Source organism: Cherax quadricarinatus, chromosome 14 (genome assembly GCF_038502225.1).
Source record: "Cherax quadricarinatus isolate ZL_2023a chromosome 14, ASM3850222v1, whole genome shotgun sequence".
Classification (NCBI taxonomy): Eukaryota; Metazoa; Arthropoda; class Malacostraca; order Decapoda; family Parastacidae; genus Cherax; species Cherax quadricarinatus.
The window spans coordinates 30627012-30650378 of record NC_091305.1 but is presented as its reverse complement, the minus strand read 5'-3'; the positions used below and the strand labels follow the sequence as shown (position 1 = coordinate 30650378).

The 23367-nt window shown below is 43.7% G+C and overlaps 2 protein-coding genes across 5 annotated transcripts in view; both read right to left on the bottom strand.

The window, feature by feature from the left end:
* LOC128696308 (synaptic vesicle glycoprotein 2C-like) overlaps nucleotides 1-23367 on the bottom strand; it is a 494702-nt gene that overhangs the window by 109994 nt on the left and 361341 nt on the right. For all 4 annotated transcript variants that reach the window (XR_011392006.1, XM_070084944.1, XM_070084946.1 and 1 more), the window contains one exon: nucleotides 6325-6403. Coding sequence is in view for 3 of the 4 variants with exons in the window: in XM_070084944.1 (XP_069941045.1) it covers nucleotides 6325-6403 (79 nt within the window). In the remaining variant the exon portion in view is untranslated. The remainder of the gene's footprint in view (nucleotides 1-6324; nucleotides 6404-23367) is intronic.
* The window catches only part of LOC138852687 (uncharacterized), a 335885-nt gene that overhangs the window by 109994 nt on the left and 202524 nt on the right, over nucleotides 1-23367 (bottom strand). The gene's annotated exons all lie outside the window — the stretch shown is intronic.

Genomic DNA, 23367 nt, shown 5'->3' with positions numbered 1-23367 from the left:
TGTGGTGGGCATGGTAGCCCTCCTCACCACCCCACCCACACATAATATACTACAAAGCTTAAAGTGCCCTAGGGAGAGAGATGAAAAGCATTTATTTGTAGAAAGTTGTGTGGGAGGTATGGCATCCTGTCTGGCCACCCCACCTACTACGATGTTAAAAGTTCCCTAGAGCGATAAAATGCAGATACAGTACACTCATTACCTACCTTAAAATATTTGTAGTTTGAATGTAGGGTGAGAGATGAATAAGCAAGATAAAAACAAATAAATGAGAGAGAGAATGAGTAAGATGACAGAGCCACAGAGTACTTATGTAAACAAACCATCTGGTTATGGTTGATACACGTTCATACAAACACCTTACATTGTGTACAAGTTGTCTTCACAGTAGTACAGTAGAATAATAAAGACCAACACTTCCATTCTCATGTAATTTTTAGAAGGAATGATGCTCTGACAAAATATTATTATTATTATTGCAAATTATTATTACAATTTATTATTATTACTAGTTATTATTATTATTATAATCATAATAAAAAAGAAGCGCTAAAACCACAAGGGTCATGAATAGCTATAGATAGAGTGAAGGCATACGAAAGGAATAAATTTCTACAGTTAAGTAACTGGCATTTGACTAGAGAAAACAAAATTCTTCCGACACTCATACAAAATGCTTGGTAAACAAATCTCATATTTATGTAAATTTTTATACTGTGGGTGTATGTATCATATTTATATGTTACGTAGCGTGTTTATTATATGATAAAAAATAAAAAAATATCATAGACAGATTAAACCGTAAATGGTCCAAACGTATATATACGTTCACTACCATACTGCCCCAACTTTTTTGAGAAAAAAAACATTGTTTTTTTTAATAGGAAAAAAGAGCATATGGTACCCAGGCATCCCCAATTATTTTAATATGGTGCACAGTGAGTGCTCACACCCATTCTCACATGTCTAGGTGACTCAGGCTTATCGTGGCAATGTTAAATGTAGGACACATAAAACGTATATATACGTTTGGGGCACTAGCGGTAAAAAAGTATATACATGTTTGGACCGTTTACAGGTTAATGGAAATGTTTATATTAACATAATATATAACATTTAATGTGGCCAAGAAATTATATGGCATCAAGAGTAGAGAGACTCTTAGTGATTTTATGTGTACCTGCACGCCAGCACAGTGTGCAAATATACCTGGAGCATACCTGGAGAGGGTTCCGGGGGTCAACGTCCCCACGGCCTGGTCTGTGACCAGGCCTCATGGTCAATCAGGGCCTGATCAACCAGGCTGTTACTGTCAGACACATGCAAACCAATGTACGAACTACAACCTGGCTAGTCGGGTACTGACTTTAGGTGCTTCTCCAATGCCTGCTTGATGACAGCCAAGGGTCTGTTGATAATCCCCCTTATGTATGCTGGGAGGCAGTTGAACAGTCTTGGGCCCCTGACACTAATTGTGTTGTCTCTTATTGTGCTAGTGGCACCCTTGCTTTTCACTGGGGGATGTTACATCATCTACTGAGTCTATTGCTTTCATAGGGAGTGATTTTCATGTGCAAGTTTGGTATTAATTTCTCTAGGATTTTCCAAGTGTATATGATCATGTATCTCTCCCACCTGCATTCTAGGGAGTACAGGTTTAGGAACTTCAAGCATTCCCAGTAGCAGAGGTGTTTTATCGCAGGTATGTGTGCCGTGAAGGTTCTCTGTACATTTTCTAGGTCAGCAATTTCACCTGCCTTAAAAGGTTCAATTAGTGTGCAGTAATATTCCAACCTAGAGTGAACAAGCGACCTGAAGAAAGTCATCATGGGCTTGGCGTCCCTAGTTTTGAAGGTGGTTGGAATTTGTTTTATACTCTGATGTAGTTTTAATTTCCTCATGTTTTCCATATCGGAGTAATTGAAATTTCTCATCATTGAATTTTGTATTGTTTTCTGTGGTCCATTTAAAGATTTGGTTGATGTCCGCTTGGAGTCTCGCGGTGTCTTCAATGGAGGATACAGTCATGTAAATTCGGGTGTCATCTGCAAAAGAAGACACGGCGCTGTGGCTAATATCCCTGTCTATGTCAGATATGAGGATGAGGAACAAGATGGAAATGAGTACTGTGCCTTGTGGAACAGAGCTTTTCACCATAGCTGCCTCAGATTTTACTCTGTTTACTGCTACTCTTTGTGTTCTATTTGTTAGGAAATTATAGATCCATCTACCAACTTTTCCTGTTATTCCTTTATCACGTATTTCGTGTGCTATTACACCGTGGTCACACTTGTCAAAGGCTTTTGCCAAGTCTGTGTATATTATATGTGCATTTTGTTTGTCTTCTAGAGCATCCAGGACCTTTTCACAGTGGTTCAGTAGCTGGGACAGACAGGAGCGACTTGCTTTAAACCGATGCTGCCCTGGGTTGTGTAACTGATGGGTATCTAGATGGGTGGCAATCTTGCTTCTTAGAACCCTTTCAAAGATTTTTATGATATGGGATGTTAGCGCTATCGGTCTGTAGTTCTTTGCTCTTGCTTTATTGCCCCCTAGTGGGGCTATGTCTGTCGTTTTTAGCAGCTGTGGGATGACCCGTGTCCATGCTCCCTCTCCATAGGATGTTAAGGGCACATGATGGGGGCTTCTTGCAATTCTTGATGAACACGGAGTTCCATGAGTTAGGGCCTGGGGCAGAATGCATGGGCATGTCATTTATCGCCTTTTCAAAGTCATCTGGCATCAGGAGAATGTCAGCTAGATTTGCGTCTACCAAATTCTGTGACACTCTCACAAAAAATTAATTTAGGTCTTCGACTCCCAGTCTGGTTAGCAGCTTGCTAAAAACTGAGTCATATTGGGACTTGAGTAGGTCACTCATTTCCTTACTGTCATGTGTGTAGGACCCATCTTGTTTAAGTGGGGGCCCAATGCTGGATGTTGTTCTCGACTTGGATTTGGCATAAGAAAAGAAATACTATTATTATTAGTTTTTTCTCTCAGTTGTTTGTTGGGCTATCTTATTGAAACTTGGGCAATGTATGATGGAAAGATGCTTCTTAACGTACACCAAAAATGAAAAAAGAATGGATGATAAATAAGGGAATTCACTTCTCAGCCATTAGCCTCCCCTTAGAGGTACATTTTTATATGGTTTTTATGGTTGTATTATCATTCTTTTGGTCTCATTTGATAGAAAGGAAGATATATTACAGAAATAGATATGATTTTGATTGGTTTCATTATGAAAAGTACCTTAAAATTAAGCTCAAAGTAGCAGAAATGTTCGATCTTTGCTGATGTTCAATGAACTTCCTTGTGTAAGTCAAGTTTGTTAATTTTATTAAGTGTATTCTAACCTAATCACTCTGTAATCTGGCATACTCAGTAATCCAGCACACTACAGGTCCCAATGATGCCGGATTTGTGATGGCGCACCTGTACAATAAAATAATAATAATAATAATAATAATAATAATAATAATAATAATAATAATAATAATAATAATAATAATAATAATAATAATGAAATTAATGATTAATTTTCAGATTAATTTTCTGATTGTTTTAAGCCCAGCAAAAATTTGGCAATCAGTACTTACTGGGATATAGAGGAGTAAAGTTGGCAGAAAATGAGAAACGTATGGCAACAGCAGCAAATGCCACTCACCCAGTAAACTTTGGTTTACTTGCATTTGAAGGTTTCTTGTTTTTCACTATTTTATTTTTTCATATAACTAATGTGGCCTGTGAGACTAAAATAAGGTGCAATGTACATATATTCACTTGTAATATGTAACACAAAAATTGCACAAACATTAGTACCATTATATTGTTTACAAAACTTGTTTACAAAAACAATATAAAAACTGTTCATTGCTACTGTTCTATAATATATATACAAATGTACAATCACTGGACACTTTCCTAGAACTGCTGCAGCTTGTTGAATTCTTTGAAACATAGGTGTATGCACAATGGTGTTTTACAGTCCTCACACATAAAGTAAGTGCCTGCACTTTTGTGGGTATTTTTTGTATGTGCACAGACAAAACACCTCTTCTGAGCAGTTTTCTTCAAAGTAGTAGCAGGCAGTTGTGTTAGGTGGTTATCCTAGGTAAATGGTCATGTGTCATCATTCTTACCTACCTACCTACCTTTCTTCTTTTCTTCATTCTTTCTTTCTTTCATTCTTTCTTTCTTCATTCTTTCCCACTTCATTCTTTCTTTTTTCATTCTTTCCTCCCTTCCTTCCTTCTGGTTTCTATAATATATATACACATATATAATCACTGGACACTTTCATAGAACTGCTATCATTATCTTCTGGAAGCTTGCCTTGTGTGTGTGTGTCAACTCCTAAATGTGCTGACTCAGAGTGCGGCAGCTGTCAAAATGACATTTTATACCATTACTCACTACCCTTACTGGCTGTCAACACCCATGAGGTCCCATGCCTTCCTCCCCACCTCCTTCACACCTACCTACCATTTTTTCTTTCTTTCATTCTTTCTTCTTTCTTTCATTCTTTCTTTTTCTCTTTTTCTTTCTCTTTCATTCTCTTTCTTTCTTTTTCTTTCTCTTTCATATTCTATACTTCTTTCTCTTTCTTTCTTTCTTTCTTTTTCTTTCTTTCTCTTTCTTTCTTTCTTCTGGTATCCTGGGCATTGCTTTCGGTCACAAACTCCTTAAAACCATGAAATTCATCTTCACTGACACTTCCATCTGTGTTAGAGCAATCACTTGGGAAGAGAAGAGTCGCAGATTCACTGGGGAGTCACATACAGTGGACCCTCAGTTAACGGCAGCATCGGCTAACGCCAAAATTGGATAACACCTCGCTTTGGCATGAAAAAATTGGCTCGGATAGCACCTAAAATCTCAGTTAGGAGCTTTCGTCATGAACGTGTCGGCACGGCGTTCTGAGCGAGCCCGGCCACTCACTCTGTGTACCAGCCAGTGTGCCATTGTTTACAAAGCCAATAAGGATGATTCCATGCGTACATGCAATATATTTTGTATTATTCCATTATTTTTGGTGCTTGTAACTGCTAAATAAGCTACCATAGGCACCAAGAAAGCTTCTAGTGCCAGCCCTATGGTAAAGAATGTGAGAAACACATATAATTTAAGAAAAAGTTTGTAGAAAAATACGAAAGTGGTGGTCGTAGAGGGTGGTAGTGGTTGTGATGGTGGTAGAGGGTGGTAGTGATGGTGGTAAAGAGTTGTAGTGGTAGAGGGTGATAGCGATTGTGATGGTGGTAGAGGGTGGTAGTGGTTGTGATGGTGGTAGAGGGTGGTAGTGATGGTAATAGAGGGTTGAAGAGGGTGGTGGTAGAGGGTGGTAGCGATGGAGGTAGAGGGTGGTAGTGCTGGTGGTAGAGGGTGGTAGGTGGCTGTGATGGTGGTATGGTATGATAAGGTATGGTGAGGCTGCCAGTTCTGACAAAAAAGCAGTTGAAAAATATGTGCAGCACTTTAAGGGGTACATAGAGGCTGAAAAATTAAAACCCCAACAAGTGTTCAACTGTGACGAAACAGGCCTGTTTAGGAAGAAAATGCCAAACAGGACCTACATTACTCAGGAGAAAAAGGCACTCCCAGGACACAAGCCAGAAAAGGACTTTTTACCTGAAGTCTTTATGGAAGGGAATTCCTCTTCCAAACAACAGAACACCTTCATCCTCTGCCCTCCCATCTTATCACTCATCAACAAGTCCACAATAAAGGTAAGTGTGATGTTATTATTTTTTCTTCATGTATCATTGTTTTCTGTGTAGGGAAATGTATATTTCAAGTAAAAAAATTATTTTGTTTAATACTTTTAGGTGTCTGGAATGGATTAATTGGATTTCCATTATTTATTATGAGGAAAATTAATTTGGTTAAAGACTAAATCGGTTAAAGGCTAGCTCTCTGGAATGGATTAAAGGCGTTAACTGAGGGTCCACTGTATTTCTTACCACTACGCATGTTGAACAAGGACTACTGAAATGGCATTCCCACAATGCACCACTGGCTCCCCAGTTTTTTTATACTGTGCACACTGACCATAGAGACCCATTCTCTCACATGTGGGCCTACCAGCTTTCTTCTGCTTGATTTGAAGCCCCTAGAAATTTGGCGTATTAATACGTCATACGCCTTTCCCACACTCACATCTGGCTCTTTCTCACTCCTAAAGGAAGTTATACCTCCCTGACCAACACATGAAATCACTCTCTTTCTTCATCACCATGTAACAGCTAAGTTATTGTTCCAAGTTATTCCATAATAATAGTTTTCAGAGGTTAAATACAACATCTTACTTATAACTGCACATACCTTGTCATCTGGATGTTCATTGTAGTACTGCTGAAGACGATTAAAAAGTTCTGGAAACCACAACCAAAGTCCATAGTACCTATAAAAATTAAATACAGTAATCCCATGTTTTATATAGGTTTGCTTTATGTGAAGCCAATTTCATTCATTTCATTTCTGTTAGTAATTTATGTGGTATAAATTTATTCTTATATCCTAAGTGCAGTTTACGTTACAAAGATTCCCATCATGGGGAATTAATCCTTTCACTCTCCAGACCCCCAAAATTAATATTGCTCTCAATGTCCACTTTGAATTTTTTTTTCTTCGAAAAAATAGAAGAGAATCTTTTTCTGAGGTAATGACACCAAAAGCAGGGCCAGATTTAGACCTTGGGGGGCCTGGGGCACTTTAGGTTTGGGGGGACCTGAACATGGAAATTAAATTGAATTACAAATAAGAAATTAATTAAAATGAATGATAAACAGCAGTTTTCTAAAAAATATACTTTAGGTTTCGAAGAAAACATCTGATTTTATTTTTTTCCATTTTATTGACTTTAACCCTTTGAGGGTCGACAGGCCCTCTCCGAAACTCATTCTCAGGGTTGGCCAAATTTAAAAAAAAAAAAAAATAATTTTCTCTTATGAAAAGATAGAGAATCTTTTCCCGATCATAAGGACACCAAAAATTTGAAATTTGATGGAAAACTTACGGAATTATGCTCTCGCGAAGTTAGCGGTCTCGGGGATGTTTACGCATCGGCGATTTTGCCCACTTTGAGCCCCATTTTCGGCCAACTCCACTGTACTAGTTGACAAAAAAACATGAATATTTCGCTAGAACTCCATTTTTCCTATCGAATGGATGCAAGAAACCACCCATTTATGAAATTCAACTATCCAGTACAGTGGTCAGAATTTAGCAATTTTGCCAATTTCATACAAATTTCAAAAGATGCCAATTTCCGAATTGGGTCCAGAATAAACAAGAAAGACATTCCTGGCACTAAAATGACATTTCCTCTGGTCATTAGTCACGTCTCAAGGCCCCTTTTATATTCTTTTGCTTTCCACTTTGAATTTTTATTCTCACAAAAAATATAAGATTTACCGTTATGCAGACTACTGCATTAGGTGCCGCATACTCCAATATGGGCCTAACGTACACGGTGTACAGGGTCCTGGACGACTCCTTATTAAGATGTCGGAATGCTGTTCTGAGGTTTGCCAGGCGCCCATATGCTGCAGCAGTTATTTGGTTGATGTGCGCTTCAGGAGATGTGCCTGGTGTTATACTCACCCCAAGATCTTTTTCCTTGAGTGAGGTTTGTAGTCTCTGGCCCCCTAGACTGTACTCCGTCTGCGGTCTTCTTTGCCCTTCCCCCAATCTTCATGACTTTGCACTTGGTGGGATTGAACTCCAGGAGCCAACTGCTGGACCAGGTCTGCAGCCTGTCCAGATCCCTTTGTAGTTCTGCCTGGTCTTCGATCAAATGAATTCTTCTCATCAACTTCACGTCATCTGCAAACAGTGACCCCTCAGAGTTTATTCCTTCTGTCATGTCGTTCACAAATACCAGAAACAGCACTGGTCCTAGGACTGACCCCTGTGGGACCCTGCTGGTCACAGGTGCCCACTCTGACACCTCGCCACGTACCATTACTCGCTGCTGTCTTCCTGACAAATATTCCCTGATCCATTGTAGTGCCTTCCCTGTTATCCCTGCTTGGTCCTCCAGTTTTTGCACTAATCTCTTGTGTGGTACTGTGTCAAACGCCTTCTTGCAGTCCAAGAAAATGCAATCCACCCACCCCTCTCTCTCTTGTCTTACTGCTGTCACCTTGTCATAGAACTCCAGTAGGTTTGTGACACAGGATTTCCCGTCCCTGAAACCATGTTGGGTGCTGTTGATGAGATCATTCCTTTCTAGGTGTTCCACCACTCTTCTCCTGACAATCTTCTCCATGACTTTGCATACTCTACATGTCAGTGACACTGGTCTGTAGTTTAGTGCTTCATGTCTGTCTCCTTTTTTAAAGATTGGGACTACATTTGCTGTCTTCCATGCCTCAGGCAATCTCCCTGTTTCGATAGATGTATTGAATATTGTTGTTAGGGGTACACATAGAATCTCTGCTCCCTCTCTCAGGACCCATGGAGAGATGTTATCTGGCCCCATTGCCTTTGAGGTATCTAGCTCACTCAGAAGCCTCTTCACTTCTTCCTCGGTTGTGTGTACCGTGTCCAGCACCTGGTGATGTGCCACACCTCTCCGTCCCTCTGGAGCCCCTTCTGTCTCCTCTGTGAACACTTCTTCGAATCTCTTGTTGAGTTCCTCACATACTTCACGGTCATTTCTTGTTGTCTTTCCTCCTTCCTTCCTTAGCCTGATTACCTGGTCCTTGACTGTTGTTTTCCTCCTGATGTGGCTGTATAACAGCTTCGGGTCAGATTTGGCTTTCGCTGCTATGTCGTTTTCATATTGTTGCTGGGCCTCCCTTCTTATCTGTGCATATTCGTTTCTGGCTCTACGACTGCTCTCCTTATTCTCCTAGGTCCTTTGCCTTCTATATTTCTTCCATTCCCTAGCACACTTGGTTTTTGCCTCCTTGCACCTTTGGGTGAACCATGGGCTCATCCTGGCTTTTTCATTATTTCTGTTTCCCTTGGGTACAAACCTCTTTTCAGCCTCCTTGCACATTGTTGCTACATATTCCATCATCTCATTAACTGGCTTCCCTGCCAGTTCTCTGTCCCACTGAACCTCATTCAGGAAGTTCCTCATTCCCGTGTAGTCCCCTTTCCTGTAGTTTGGTTTCATTTGTCCTGGCCTTCCTGCTTCCCCCTCCACTTGTAGCTCTACTGTGTATTCGAAGCTCAAAACCACATGATCGCTGGCCCCAAGGGGTCTTTCATATGTGATGTCCTCAATATCTGCACTGCTCAAGGTGAATACTAAGTCCAGTCTTGCTGGCTCATCCTCTCCTCTCTCTCTTGTAGTGTCCCTTACGTGTTGGTACATGAAGTTTTCCAGTACCACCTCCATCATCTTAGCCCTCCACATATCTTGGCCCCCATGTGGCTCCAAGTTCTCCCAGTCGATCTCCTTGTGGTTAAAGTCGCCCATGATCAGGAGCTTTGCCCTGCATGCATGAGCTCTTCTGGCCACTGCAGCCAGTGTGTCAACCATAGCTCTATTGTTCTGATCATACTCATGCCCTGGTCTCCTGCTGTTCTGTGGTGAGTTATACATCACTGCAATTACCACCTTGGGACCTCCAGAGTGAAGCGTTCCCACTATGTAATCACTTTCTTCTCCGCTGTCTCCTCTCTCCAGCTCATCAAAATTCCATCGGTGTTTGATCAGCAGTGCCACTCCTCCACCCCCCCTGTTCCTTCTGTCTTTCCTCAGGATCTGGTATCCCGTTGGAAAGATGGCATCTGTTATCATACCTGTAAGCTTGGTTTCTGTGAGCGCTATGATGTCCAGTGATGTCTCTTTGACTCTTTCGTGCCACTCCTTCCACTTGTTTGTTATTCCATCAGCATTTGTGTACCATACCTTCAGTTTCCTTTCCAACACTGTGGTTTGGGGGGCCTGTGGGGGTGGGACACCTGGTAGCATACTGTGGGATTCTATGATTGGGGGTTGGGTGGAAGCTGTGGGTATGCATTGTAGTTTGTGTTGGGATGGTGTGATAGGTTGTGAGGTTCTGAGGATAGTTGTGTGTGTGTTAGCCCTTGCTTCTCTGTTCTGCTCTGACTGACCTCTGCTGGTTCCATCCTTGTTTCCTTTCCTATCTCCTTTCTCTTTTTTGTCCTCTCCCTCAGCTGCTGTTTCTCTGTTTGTGTTCTGTCTCTGTCTAGGAACACCTTCTTGTACTCTTCTGAGCTTTTCAACCTTGGTTTCTCTTGGAGGATCCTGTTCCTCACTGTTTCTGTCCTGAGAATCAGCTTGATCGGTCGGTTTCTCCCCTTCATGTACCCCCCTATTCTCTGAAAATTTACAATCTCGTCCATGTCTTCTCCCCCTATTTCCGTGATGATTTTCCCAATCTCCTTTCTTTCTTCCTGCCGTCTTTTAGTGTGTCTTTTCCTCTCTCTCCCGAAGCCCATGGATAAACACTGATTTTGCCCTTTCCTCCTCCCATTGCCTCTCCCTCTGTGACTCTGATTCCTGTCTGTATATGGTCATTTTCTCCCTTGATTTTTCCAGTGGCTCTTGGTAGCATGGTTGTGCCTCAGCATTCGACTTATCTCCCTCTCTATCTGCATCCAGCTGCTTTTTCCTTTTACTCCCTGACCCTTCTTTGCAGGCTGATATGACCTTAGCATAATTCATATCTCCTTCCTTCCTGTTCATCCTCTCAGCTTCATATGCTGTGTCTTCTCTGGTCACTGCCCCTGAGACTTGCTTCAGCCTGTTTACCTCAAACTCTAGGACCCTTACCCTGTCTACTGCAGTTTCGACTTGTGCCTCCCATTTCTTCGTCTCCTTCTCCAACCTCTTTTCCCATTTCGCAGAGAGCTCTTTCTCCATTTTTTCAGAAAGCTCTCCTAATTTTCTCTCCCATTCTTGCTCCATCCTTCTCCACTGCTCCTCCATCCATTCCTCCCTACCAATACCATTGTCATCTGGTCCCTGATTCCTACGAGTCCCAACCATTTTTTTTTTTTAGTAAAGGAAAGAGAGAAAGAGAGAAAGAGAGAGAGAGGGAGAGAGAGAGGGGGGGAAGGTAGAAGGAGAGAGAGAGGGGGAGAGTGAAAAGGAAAAGGGGGAGAGAGTGAGAGAAAGAGAGAAGGGAAAGATAGGAGGAGAGAGGGGAGAAAGAAGGGAAAAGAGAGAGAGAGAGAGAGAGAGAGAGAGAGAGAGAGAGAGAGAGAGAGAGAGAGAGAGAGAGAGAGAGAGAGAGAGAGAGAGAGAGAGAGAGAGAGAGAGGAAGAAAGAGGAAGAGAGAAAAAGAGAAAGAGAGAAAAAGAGGAAGAGAGAGAGGAAGAGAGAGAGAAAAAGAGAGAAAGGGAGAGAGAGGAAGAGAGAGAGAGAGGAATAGAGAGGAAGGGAGAGAAAGATTAAGAGAGAGAGAGAGGAAGAGACAGAAAGAGTAAGAGAGAGAGAGAGAGAGAGAGAGAGAGAGAGAGAGAGAAGAATAGAGAGAGAGAGAGAGAAAGAGAGGAAAAGAGACAAAGAGATGGAGAGAGAAGGAAGGGTTAGAGGGTCAATTCACATAAAGGTGTGAAATCCTGTATGTGTGTGTGTGTGTGTGTGTGTGTGTGTGTGTGTGTGTGTGTGTGTGTGTGTGTGTGTGTGTGCTACAGCTATTCAAGTGCCTAACAGCAGATCCTGTTCTCACCTAGTGTACGTGTATGTGTGTGTGTATGCGTGCGTTTATGTAAGCAGTCCTTATTTCCCTCGTATGTACTACATATGTTTTGCATATGTAGCCTATCTCTTGGTTTCCACTGTACTGTCTTGTGTGCCTAAAATTACGTAAATTCACATAAAGGTGTGAAATCCTGTATATATGTGTGTGTGTATGTGTGTGTGTATGTGTGTGTGTGTGTGTGTGTGTGTGTGTGTGTGTGTGTGTGTGTGTGTGTGTGTGTGTGTGTGTGTGTGTGTGTGTGTGTGTGTGTGTGTGTGTGTGTGTGTGTGTGTGTGTGTAAGCAGTCCTTATTTCCCTCGTATGTACTACATATGTTTTGCATATGTACCCAATCTCTTGGTTCCCACTGTACTATCTCGTGCCTAAAATTACGTTCAATTCTGTATGCTAGGCTTCGCTAGGCTACCTCTCATACTAGGCTATCTATCATTAACTGCTTAACTCTCCTAAACCTCAATAAATTCTATTAAATGCCAGTAAATGCTGCTTATTCTAATTCTGATAGCTCGAGGAGAGTGACCCCCAATTTCCAGCTAGAGACTGGTGCTGACCCCATGCAACTCAAACTAGGTGAATATTACTTCTGGCTGGCAGTGGAGTAATGTTGTCGTCCTCCTGGGTCCCAGTATGAAAATGCTTGATGCTTCTTGGTAATTTTTCCACTAACTTCCTGTAGGCACTGTGGTCTCTAGCTCATCTAATTTTTTCACTCACTCACTGTATTTACTGACACATCTATACATATCTCTTATCTCCCTGGTCTTGAGTCGCACTTCTTCAAAATACCCCACTGCGTTATTATGGCAACACTATTTAGGCCTGACACAACCGTTCACCTTCCTTTCAACGGCTCCCACTAAACACTTAGTCACTATTTCCTTTGTTTTCTTTTCTGTGATCACTTATACAGTGGACCCCCGGTTAACGATATTTTTTCACTCCAGAAGTATGTTCAGGTGCCAGTACTGACCGAATTTGTTCCCATAAGAAATATTGTGAAGTAGATTAGTCTATTTCAGACCCCGAAACATACACGTACAAATGCACTTACATAAATACACTTACATAATTGGTCACATTTGGAGGTAATCGTTATGCGGGGGTCCACTGTATTTCCTTTTTTCGGGGCTTAAGTGATTATATGCACTCTTATGCGTGCACACGCCTATATCCCACACGCTATTCCTTATGGCACAGTCAGAAATTACCACCAAAACACGAGCTCAAACCGTGTGACTCCTCCACGAGCGAGTGTGTGTGTGTGTGTGTGTGTGTGTGTGTGTGTGTGTGTGTGTGTGTGTGTGTGTGTGTGTGTGTGTGTGTGTGTGTGTGTGTGTGTGTAAGATGTAATTGCATAATAATATAACACAAACCTTTGTGAGCAACACACATCTAGCCTAACCTAACACTAACCAGAAATAGCCCTTGTGAGGTCAACACAGCCAATCAAAGCCATACACACAATAGCTACCTTGCATGTGTGCACACACACACACACACAAGAAAGCAGGAGGAGAAAAAAGCGATTGAAGATATCATGAAGGTGATAGGCGAGGGGGACATGACCCAGGTGGCAAATTTTCGGAGAATTGGGTGGTTCACAAAGAAAAGGAATCGGCCTCTCAAAGTAATTTTCAAGGCAGAATCAACCCGATCCATGATCCTGCAGGAGAAAGCATGGCTGAGAAGCAAGCAGGAGTTCCAGAGTGTGTACCTCGATCGAGACAGAACACAGGACGAAAGGAAGACAATGAAAGAGAGAGTTCAAAAACGAAAGGAGAAATGGGAGGAAATGAAAAAGGAGAGCAGAATAACCCAGGATCAAATGGAAGGACAAGCGCACCCCCCAGAAACACCTGCAGAAGGACTCCAGCCACGACACCCCCAAGGCAACTGAACAATCCAAACCAACCATCACACACCGATCCCTCTGTTTCCACCCCCCCGCACCACAGTTACAGTATTAGAACAGAAGTTGAAGGTTTGGTACACAAATGCAGATGGATTAACGAATAAACATGAGGAATGGCAAGAAAGAATCAATGAGAAGTCCCCAGACATCATAGCAGTTACAGAAACAAAACTCATGGAGACAATAACAGATGCAATCTTCCCACCAGGATACCAGATCATGAGGAAAGATAGAAGGGGCAGGGGGGGAGGTGGGGTTCCTCTGCTCGTAAAAAACAGATGGAAATTCGAGAAAATGGAAGGAATAGATGAGACGGGAGAAAGAGACTACATAGCAGGTACACTTCAGTCTGGGGAACACAAAGTGGTCATTGCAGTGATGTATAATCCACCACAGAACTGCAGGAGGCCAAGAGAGGAATATGAAGAGAGCAACAGAGCAATGGTGGACACACTTGCTGAGGTGGCAAGAAGAGCTCACTCCAGCAGAGCAAAGTTGCTGGTTATGGGGGATTTCAACCACAGGGAGATTGACTGGGAAAACCTGGAGCCACATGGGGGTCCCGAAACATGGAGAGCCAGGATGTTGGAGGTGGTGCTGGAAAACCTCATGCACCAACATGTTAAGGACACTACCAGAGTGAGAGGGGAGGATGAACCAGCAAGATTGGACCTTATGTTCACCCTGGGCAGCTCAGATATTGAGGACATCAAGTATGAGAGTCCCCTAGGAGCTAGCGACCACGTGGTTCTGTGCTTTGAATACATAGTAGAGCTGCAAGTGGAGAGAATAACAGGAGTTGAATGGGAAAAGCCTGACTATAAAAGAGGGGACTACATAGGGTTGAAGAACTTCCTGCGGGAGGTCCAGTGGGACAGAGAACTGGCAGGAAAGCCAGTAAATGAAATGACGGAATATGTAACAACAAAATGCAAGGAGGCAGTGGAAAGGTTTATTCCCAAGGGCAACAGTAACAACGGGAAGACCAGAACGAGCCCCTGGTTTACCCGACGGTGCAAGGAGGCAAAAACAAAGTGCAATAGAGAATGGAAAAAGTACAGAAGGCAGAGAACACACGAAAATAGGGAGATCAGTCGCAGAGCCAGGAATGAGTACGCACAGGTAAGGAGGGAGGCCCAGCGACAGTATGAAAATGACATAGCATCGAGAATCAAGACTGACCCGAAACTGTTGTATAGCCACATCAGGAGGAAGACAACAGTCAAAGACCAGGTGATCAGATTAAGGACAAAAGGTGGAGAACTCACAAGAAATGATCAGGAGGTATGTGAGGAGCTGAACAGGAGATTTAAGGAAGTTTTTACAGTAGAGACAGGAAGGGCTGTGGGAAGACAGCACAGAAGGGAACATCAAGAGGGAATATACCAACAAGTGTTGGATGACATACGAACAACTGAGGAGGAGGTGAAGAAGCTCTTAAGTGACCTTGACACCTCAAAGGCGATGGGACCAGACAACATCTCCCCATGGGTCCTTAGATAAGGAGCAGAGATGCTGTGCGTGCCTCTAACCACAATCTTCAACACATCCCTTGAAACTGGGCAACTACCTGAGAAATGGAAGACAGCTAATGTAGTCCCCATATTTAAGAAAGGAAACAGAAACGAGGCACTAAACTACAGACCTGTGTCTCTGACATGTATTGTGTGTAAAGTCATGGAGAAGATTATCAGGAGGAGAGTGGTTGAACACCTGGAAAGGAACAAGTTTATAAATGAAATCCAGCATGGGTTCATGGAAGGCAAATCTTGTATCACAAACCTCCTGGAGTTTTATGACAAGGTAACAGAAGTAAGACACGAGAGAGAGGGGTGGGTAGATTGCGTTTTCCTAGACTGCAGGAAGGCCTTTGACACAGTTACCCACAAGAGATTAGTGCAGAAGCTGGAGGATCAGGCGCACGTAAAAGGGAGGGCACTGCAATGGATAAGGGAATACCTGACAGGGAGGCAGCAACGAGTCATGGTACGTGAAGAGGTATCACAGTGGGCGCCTGTTACGAGCGGGGTCCCACAGGGGTCAGTTCTAGGACCAGTGCTATTTTTTATATATGTGAACGACATGATGGAAGGAATAGACTCTGAAGTGTCCCTGTTCGCAGATGACGTGAAGTTGATGAGAAGAATTAAATCGGACGAGGATAAGGCAGGACTGCAAATAGACCTGGACAGGCTGGACATGTGGTCCAGCAACTGGCTTCTCGAATTCAATCCAGCCCAATGCAAAGTCATGAAGATTGGGGAGGGGCAAAGAAGACCGCAGACAGAGTATAGGCTAGGTGGACAAAGACTACAGACCTCACTCAGGGAGAAAGACCTTGGGGTGACCATAACACCGAGCACATCACCGGAGGCACACATCAACCAAATAACCGCTGCAGCATACGGGCGCCTGGCAAACCTGAGAATAGCGTTCCGATACCTTAATAAGGAATCGTTCAAGACACTGTACACTGTGTATGTTAGGCCCATACTGGAGTATGCAGCACCAGTCTGGAACCCACACCTGGTCAAGCACGTCAAGAAGTTAGAGAAAGTACAAAGGTTTGCAACAAGGCTAGTCCCAGAGCTCAAGGGAATGTCGTACGAGGAAAGGTTAAGGGAAATCGGACTGACGACACTGGAGGACAGAAGGGTCAGGGGAGACATGATAACGACATACAAGATACTGCGGGGAATAGACAAAGTGGACAGAGATAGGATGTTCCAGAGAGGGGACACAGGGACAAGGGGTCACAACTGGAAGCTGAAGACTCAGACGAATCACAGGGACGTTAGGAAGTATTTCTTCAGTCATAGAGTTGTCAGCAAGTGGAATAGCCTAGCAAGTGAAGTAGTGGAGGCAGGAACCATACATAGTTTTTAGAAGAGGTATGACAAAGCTCAGGAAGCAGAGAGAGAGAGGATCCAGTAGCGATCAGTGAAGAGGCAGGGCCAGGAGCTGAGTCTCGACCCCTGCAACCACAATTAGGTGAGCACACACACACACACACACACACACACACACACACACACACACACACACGCACGCACACGCACACGCACACGCACAAATACACCCTACAGAGACACCCGCAGAAGGGCTCCAACCACAACAACCCCCAAGCAACTGAATAATCTCAAGCAAAACCCGCACACTGTTCCTTCTGCCTCCACCCCCCCATCACAAACCCCACCCCTACAGCAGCCCCCTATAGGCACTCTGCCCCCACCCCACCCATACAGTGCCAACCCCAATGCAGCTGAACAATCTCAACCAAAACCCACACACTGTTCCCTCTGCCCCCACTGCCCACATCACAAACACCACTGCTACAGCAGCTCCCTATGGGCACTCTGCCCTCACCCCCCCCATCACAAACTCAACCCACACCACAAACCTCCATAGCCCCCATACCTCATCAGAGACTGTTGAAGTGGCTGCTCATGGCATTGGGGGGGAAAAATGCTGTCATGAATTGAGTCATGGCTCACTAATAGGAAGCAGAGAGTGTGCATAAATGGGGTTAAATCTGAGTGGGGATCTTTAACAAGTGGCATTCTGCAGTGATCAGTTTTAGGCCCATTGTTGTTTATAATATATACAGTGGACCCTCGCATACCGTTGGCATCACATAACGTTAAATCCGCATACCGATACATTTTATCACTAAAATTTTGCCTTGCATACCGCTAAAAAACTCGCTCAATGCTATTCGTCCGAGACGCTTCTAATGTGCGGCCTGAGCCAGCTTCACATGTTCCGCCGGTGGCATTGTTTACAAGCCAGCCTCCGCGGTAACATCCAAGCATACAATCAGAACATTTCGTATTATTACAGCGTTTTTGGTGATTTCATCTGCAAAATAAGTGACCATGGGCCCCAAGAAAGCTTCTAGTGCTAACCCAGTGGTAAAAAGGGTGAGAAATACTATCATACCACAGTCAGCTGCTGCTGCACCACGGTCAGCTGTTGCTTGACCAGTCAGCTGCTGCTGCACCACGGTCAGCTGTTGCTTGACCAGTCAGCTGTTGCTGGATCAGTCAGCTGCTGTTGCACCTCGATCAGCTGTTGCTGGACCAGTCAGCTGTTGCTGGATCAGTCAGCTGCTTCTGCACCACGATCAGCTGTTGTTGGACCAGTCAGCTGTTGCTGAATCAGTCAGCTGCTGCTGCACTACGATCAGCTGTTGCTGGACCAGTCAGCTGTTGCTGGATCAGTCAGCTGCTGCTGCACCACGATCAGCTGTTGCTGGATCAGTCAGCTGTTGCTGTACCAGTCAGCTGTTGCTGGATCAGTCAACTGTTGCTGGACCAGTCAGCTGTTGCTGGATCAGTCAGCTGTTGCTGGATCAGTCAGCTGTTGCTGGATCAGTCAGTTGTTGCTGGATCAATCAGCTGTTGCTGGATCAGTCAGCTGTTGCTGGATCAGTCAGCTGTTGCTGGATCACTCAGCTGTTGCTGGACCAGTCAGCTGTTGCTGGATCAGTCAGCTGTTGCTGGATCAGTCAGCTGTTGCTGGATCAGTCAGCTGTTGCTGGATCAGCCAGCTGTTGCTGGATCAGTCAGCTGTTGCTGGACCAGTCAGCTGTTGCTGGATCAGTCAGCTGCTGCTGCACCACGGTCAGCTGCTTTTGCGCCATCAGCTGTTCCTGAACATGACTCGTCCCGAACCTGTCCTGAACCTGTCCGTCCAGCCTGAGCGCCTGCCTTGCCGTCATTGTTTACAAGCCAGGGTGGCCGGTTGCATGGATACATTCGATACATTTTGTATTATTCCATTGTTTATAGTGCTTGTAACTGCTAAATAAGCCACCATGGGCCCAAAGAAAGCTTCTAGTGCCAACCCTGTGGTAAAAAGGGTGATAAATACTATCGTACCACAGTCAGCTGCTGCTGCACCACGGTGAGCTGATAAATTGGACCAGTCAGCTGTTGCTGCATCACAGCTGCACCATGGTCAGCTGTTGCTGCACCATGGTCAGCTGTTGCTGCACCATGGTCAGCTGTTGCTGCACCACAGCTGTTGCTGCACCACAGCTGCTGCTGTACCATGGTCAGCTGTTGCTGCACCACAGCTGCTGCTGCACCATGGTCAGCTGCACCACAGCTGTTGTTGTTGCTGCACCACCATCAGCTGTATTACTCGAAGATGTGGAGAGAGTGTTGTTGGTGTGGCTTAACATGAAACAATTACAGAGAAACGATTAACCCCGGAGGGTTAGCCACCCAGGATAACCCAAGAAAGTCAGTGCATCATCGAGGACTCTCTAACTTATTTCCATTGGGGTCCTTAATCTTGTCTCCCAGGATGCAACCCACACCAGTCGACTAACACCCAGGTGAACATGGAAAAATGCCTGGAACTAGTGCTCATATTGGTGAATTTAAAGCCAGCAAAGGTTGGTTTGAGAGATTTAAGAATCGTAGTGGCATACACAGTGTGATAAGGCCTGTTCTGGAAGAAAATGCCAAACAGAACCTACAGTACTCAGGAGGAAAAGGCACTCCCAGGACACACTGTCTCATCAGTCATTGCTGCATCTTCAATAAAGGTAAGTGTCATTTATTCTTCATTTAGTAGAGTAGTACATGCACAATATATACTGTGCATGTACTACTCTACTATTGTGCATGTATCCTTCTCTTTGTGCATAGGAAAATGTATATTTCATGTGGTAAAAATTTTTTTTTCATACTTTTGGGTGTCTTGCACGGATTAATTTGATTTCCATTATTTCTTATGGGGAAAATTCATTCGCATAATGATAATTTCGCATAACAATGAGCTCTCATGAACGGATTAATATCGTTATGCGGGGGTCCACTGTATAAACGACCTTGACGAGGGAATTACTAGTGACATAAGCAAATTTGCTGATGACACGAAGATAGGTAGGATAATCGATTCAGACGTTGATGTCTCACAACTTCAGGAGGATTTAGACAAACTTACTGAGGCGCATCAGAAGGGGAGAGGTTAACCTTACTGACCAATATGTTCAGCTTAAAAGAGAAGTAAAAAAGGGGATTAGAAAGGCTAAACGTGACTATGAAATTAGAGTTGCTAATGAATCAAAGACCAATCCAAAGGGGTTCTTTCAAGTGTATAGGACAAAGGTTAAGGAAAAAGTAGGACCTCTGAAAATTTGGAATGGACAGCTGACGGATAACGAACTGGAAATGTGTTCCATATTTAATGACTATTTTTTGTCAGTTTTTACACAGGAAGACAGAAATGAGATTCCAGAAATTAACAATTATTCAGTTCCTGACGAATTCAAATTGACTAATATTACTGTCACGAGGGACATGGTTATCAAACAGATAGACAAAGTGAAGCAAAATAAGTCCCCGGGGCCCGACGAGTTATTTTCCAGGGTACTTAAGGAATGCAAGATGGAACTTAGTCAGCCATTAACGAGTGTGTTCAATGCATCCATCCTTACTGGTGTTGTGCCAGAGTTGTGGAAGATGGCCAATGTGGTTCCTATATTCAAATCAGGGGATAAGTCCACTCCTTCAAATTACCATCCAATCTATAGTTGGCAAATTACTAGAATCAGTTATAGCTGACATTATTAGAAGTCACCTTGAAGAGCATAACTTGATAAATGAATCTCAGCATGGGTTTACGAGAGGTCGTTCCTGCCTGACAAACTTACTGACGTTCTTCAATAGAACATTTGAGGCAGTAGACAGTGATAAAGAATATGATATTGTTTATTTGGATTTTAGTAAAGCCTTCGATAGAGTACCATCACAAGAGACTCTTAAGAAAAGTGGCAGCTCATGGTATAGGAGGTAAAGTTCTAGCATGGATAGAGGCATGGCTTACCAATAGAAAGCAGAGAGTTTCCATAAATGGGTTCAAATCAGAATGGGGCTTAGTTACTAGTGGCATTCCACAAGGATCAGTTTTAGGCCCTCTCTTGTTCATAATTTACATTAATGACCTTGATGAAGGGATTACGAGTGACATGAGCAAGTTTGCTGATGATACAAAGATAGGCCGTATGATTCATTCTGAGGAGGATATCAATGAACTCCAGGAGGATTTAGACAAATTAATGTCTTGGTCTGAAAAATGGCAGATGAAGTTCAATGTGGATAACTGTAAGGTAATGGTCCTTGGTAATGAAAATAACCATCGAAGCTATAAACTAGGTGAAGTAGAGCTTCATCATACAGAGTGTGAAAAGGACTTGGGAGTCATGGTAAGCAGAAATCTAGAGCCAAGGCAGCAGTGCCTAAGTGTGCGCAACAAGGCAAACAGATTACTTGGATTTATCTCAAGAAGTGTAAGTAACAGAAGCCCAAAAGTTATTTTACAGCTCTATACATCACTGGTGAGGCCTCATTTAGATTATGCTGTTCAGTTTTGGTCTCCTTACTACAGGATGGATATAGACTCATTGGAGAACATACAGAGAAGAATGACTAAAATGATTTACTGTGTAAGGAATCTCCCATATGAAGATAGACTTAAAGCCTTAAATCTTCACTCTCTGGAGAGACGTAGAATGAGAGGAGATATCACTGAGGTGTATAAGTGGATGACGGGCCTAAACAAAGGAGATATTAATAAGGTAGTATTGAGGGTGTTGAACCAGATAAGAACCAGAAATAATGGATTTAAGTTGGATAAATTTAGATTTAGAAAGGACATAGGTAAGTACTGGTTTTCTAACAGAGATGTGGATGCATGGAACAATCTTCCCAGTGGGGTGACAAGAGGCTAGGACCTTGGGTAGCTTTAAGAAGAGATTGGACAAATATATGAGTGGGAGGGGCTGGGTTTGATTAGTGTCATTGGCTACGGGAGTTAATTCTTGGGTAGCTTTGGGTAGAGGTCGTTTTGATAAGGACTTGCCTTGTATGGGCCAGTAGGCTTTCTGCAGTGTTCCTCCATTCTTATGTTCTTAATTCACGGTCAGAAAAATGGCAGATGCAGTTCAATGTAGATAAATGTAAAGTTCTAAAGCTTGGAAATGTCCATAACCTTAGCACCTACCAGCTTAATAATGTTGAACTTAGCCATATAGAATGCGAGAAAGATTTGGGGGTTATGGTAAGCAGCAACCTCAAACCAAGACAGCAGTGCCTAAGCGTGTGTAATTAGGCCAATAGATTGCTGGGATTTATATCAAGAAGTGTAAGCAACAGAAGTCCAGCAGTTATACTTCAGCTTTATACATCTTTAGTAAGGCCTCACCTAGATTATGCAGCTCAGTTTTGGTCTCCATATTACAGAATGGACATAGATTCGTTGGAAAACATTCAGCGTAGAATGACTAAATTAAAACATAGCATTAGAAATCTTCCTTATGGAAATATAAACACATATGCAGTATAATGTGATCCTTTATTGACTACGTTTCGCCCACACAGTGGGCTTTTTCAAGTCACAAACAGAACTACCTGGGGTGTATGTATGTATAATGTTCGCCAAGACCGTAGTCCTGGCACGGGTCTCAATCTTGCGATGACCCGTCTCTGGCTCCCGAGGGAGAAAGGTTTCTACAATGATGCGACATATGCTGTTCAAGCACTCTTCTGGTCAGTTCAACTGGTGCATCTCATAAGCGACAACACCGTATGTACTCCTAACTATGGACACTAGCGAGGAGGAGGATATGTCGTTATCACAGGTAACAGCTTGTCTGGTTCGTTGACTCCATGGTACACAAGTGTGGCCGCAGTCATCTCTGGTTCCTCTTCGGGAGGGAATATCACTCCTAGTTGCCTGCGGAGTGTCTCAGTAACTTTGCACTCCAGAAGATAGTGTGTTAGGGGCCGCTGGACAACGTGCTGACAGTACTGGCACATCTCCTCAGCCTTGTCTACCATCATCTTGGCTGTGGGAAAGCCCAAACGAAGCCGATGGATGGCGGTACACTGCGCTCTGGACCAGCTTGCTCAGTACCCCTGTTGAGATGGGGTATCACCTAAGACCTCCCCCATAAGTTTCATGGCTCTGGCAGCCACCAGTTTGGTCTGTCGTAGGCTGATTGGGACAGTAATCCCAACATGTGGATAGTCTGTTGCTGCCTTGGCTGCATCATCTGCTGCCTCATTTCCCCGGATGCCAGCATGGCTGGGGATCCAGTTCAATGTCGATCTGTTACCCTGAACTTCTAAGGCTGTCATTATGCTCAGGATCGATGTGATGAGGTGAACATTGTCCTGTGGTTGAGGATGGGAGAGGGCATTGATTGCAGAGGTGGAATCAACATGTATGACAGGTCGGAGTCGATGTCGTAGGGCATGTGACAATGCCTGCTGAATCGCCACCAGCTCAGCTTGAAGGATCGTGCAGTGGTTAGGGAGTCGCCAGCCTTGTGTGTGACCATTGTGGTACAGTCCAGCTGCTGCTCTCTTCCTGTCAGGGTCGACAGAACCATCTGTGAAATACACTGCACATGTGCCTCCCTCTCCCAGTGCCATGCTTGTCTCAGCATGATTGCTGAGAGTGTCTTGACTGCAGAGATGCTTAGAGATGGGTAGCTGCATGATGCAAACATCGGCTGGATCTGGGCGCCAGGGAGGTGGTGGATGGTACTCAGCAACAGGAAGGTCACAACTCTTCTCAAGGAGTAGTTGTATAGGCAGCAGCTTCCGCCCAGCAGCACAAAACGAACGAATCCAGGAGTAGTCCGTGAAGAGTGTGGGATCTTGTGCCATGGTTGTCAATATCCGTCTCCTTAGTGGGGTACCTTGCTGCCTGTGCAGAATCGTGGCCACTTTGCAGGCATTTATGTATCTT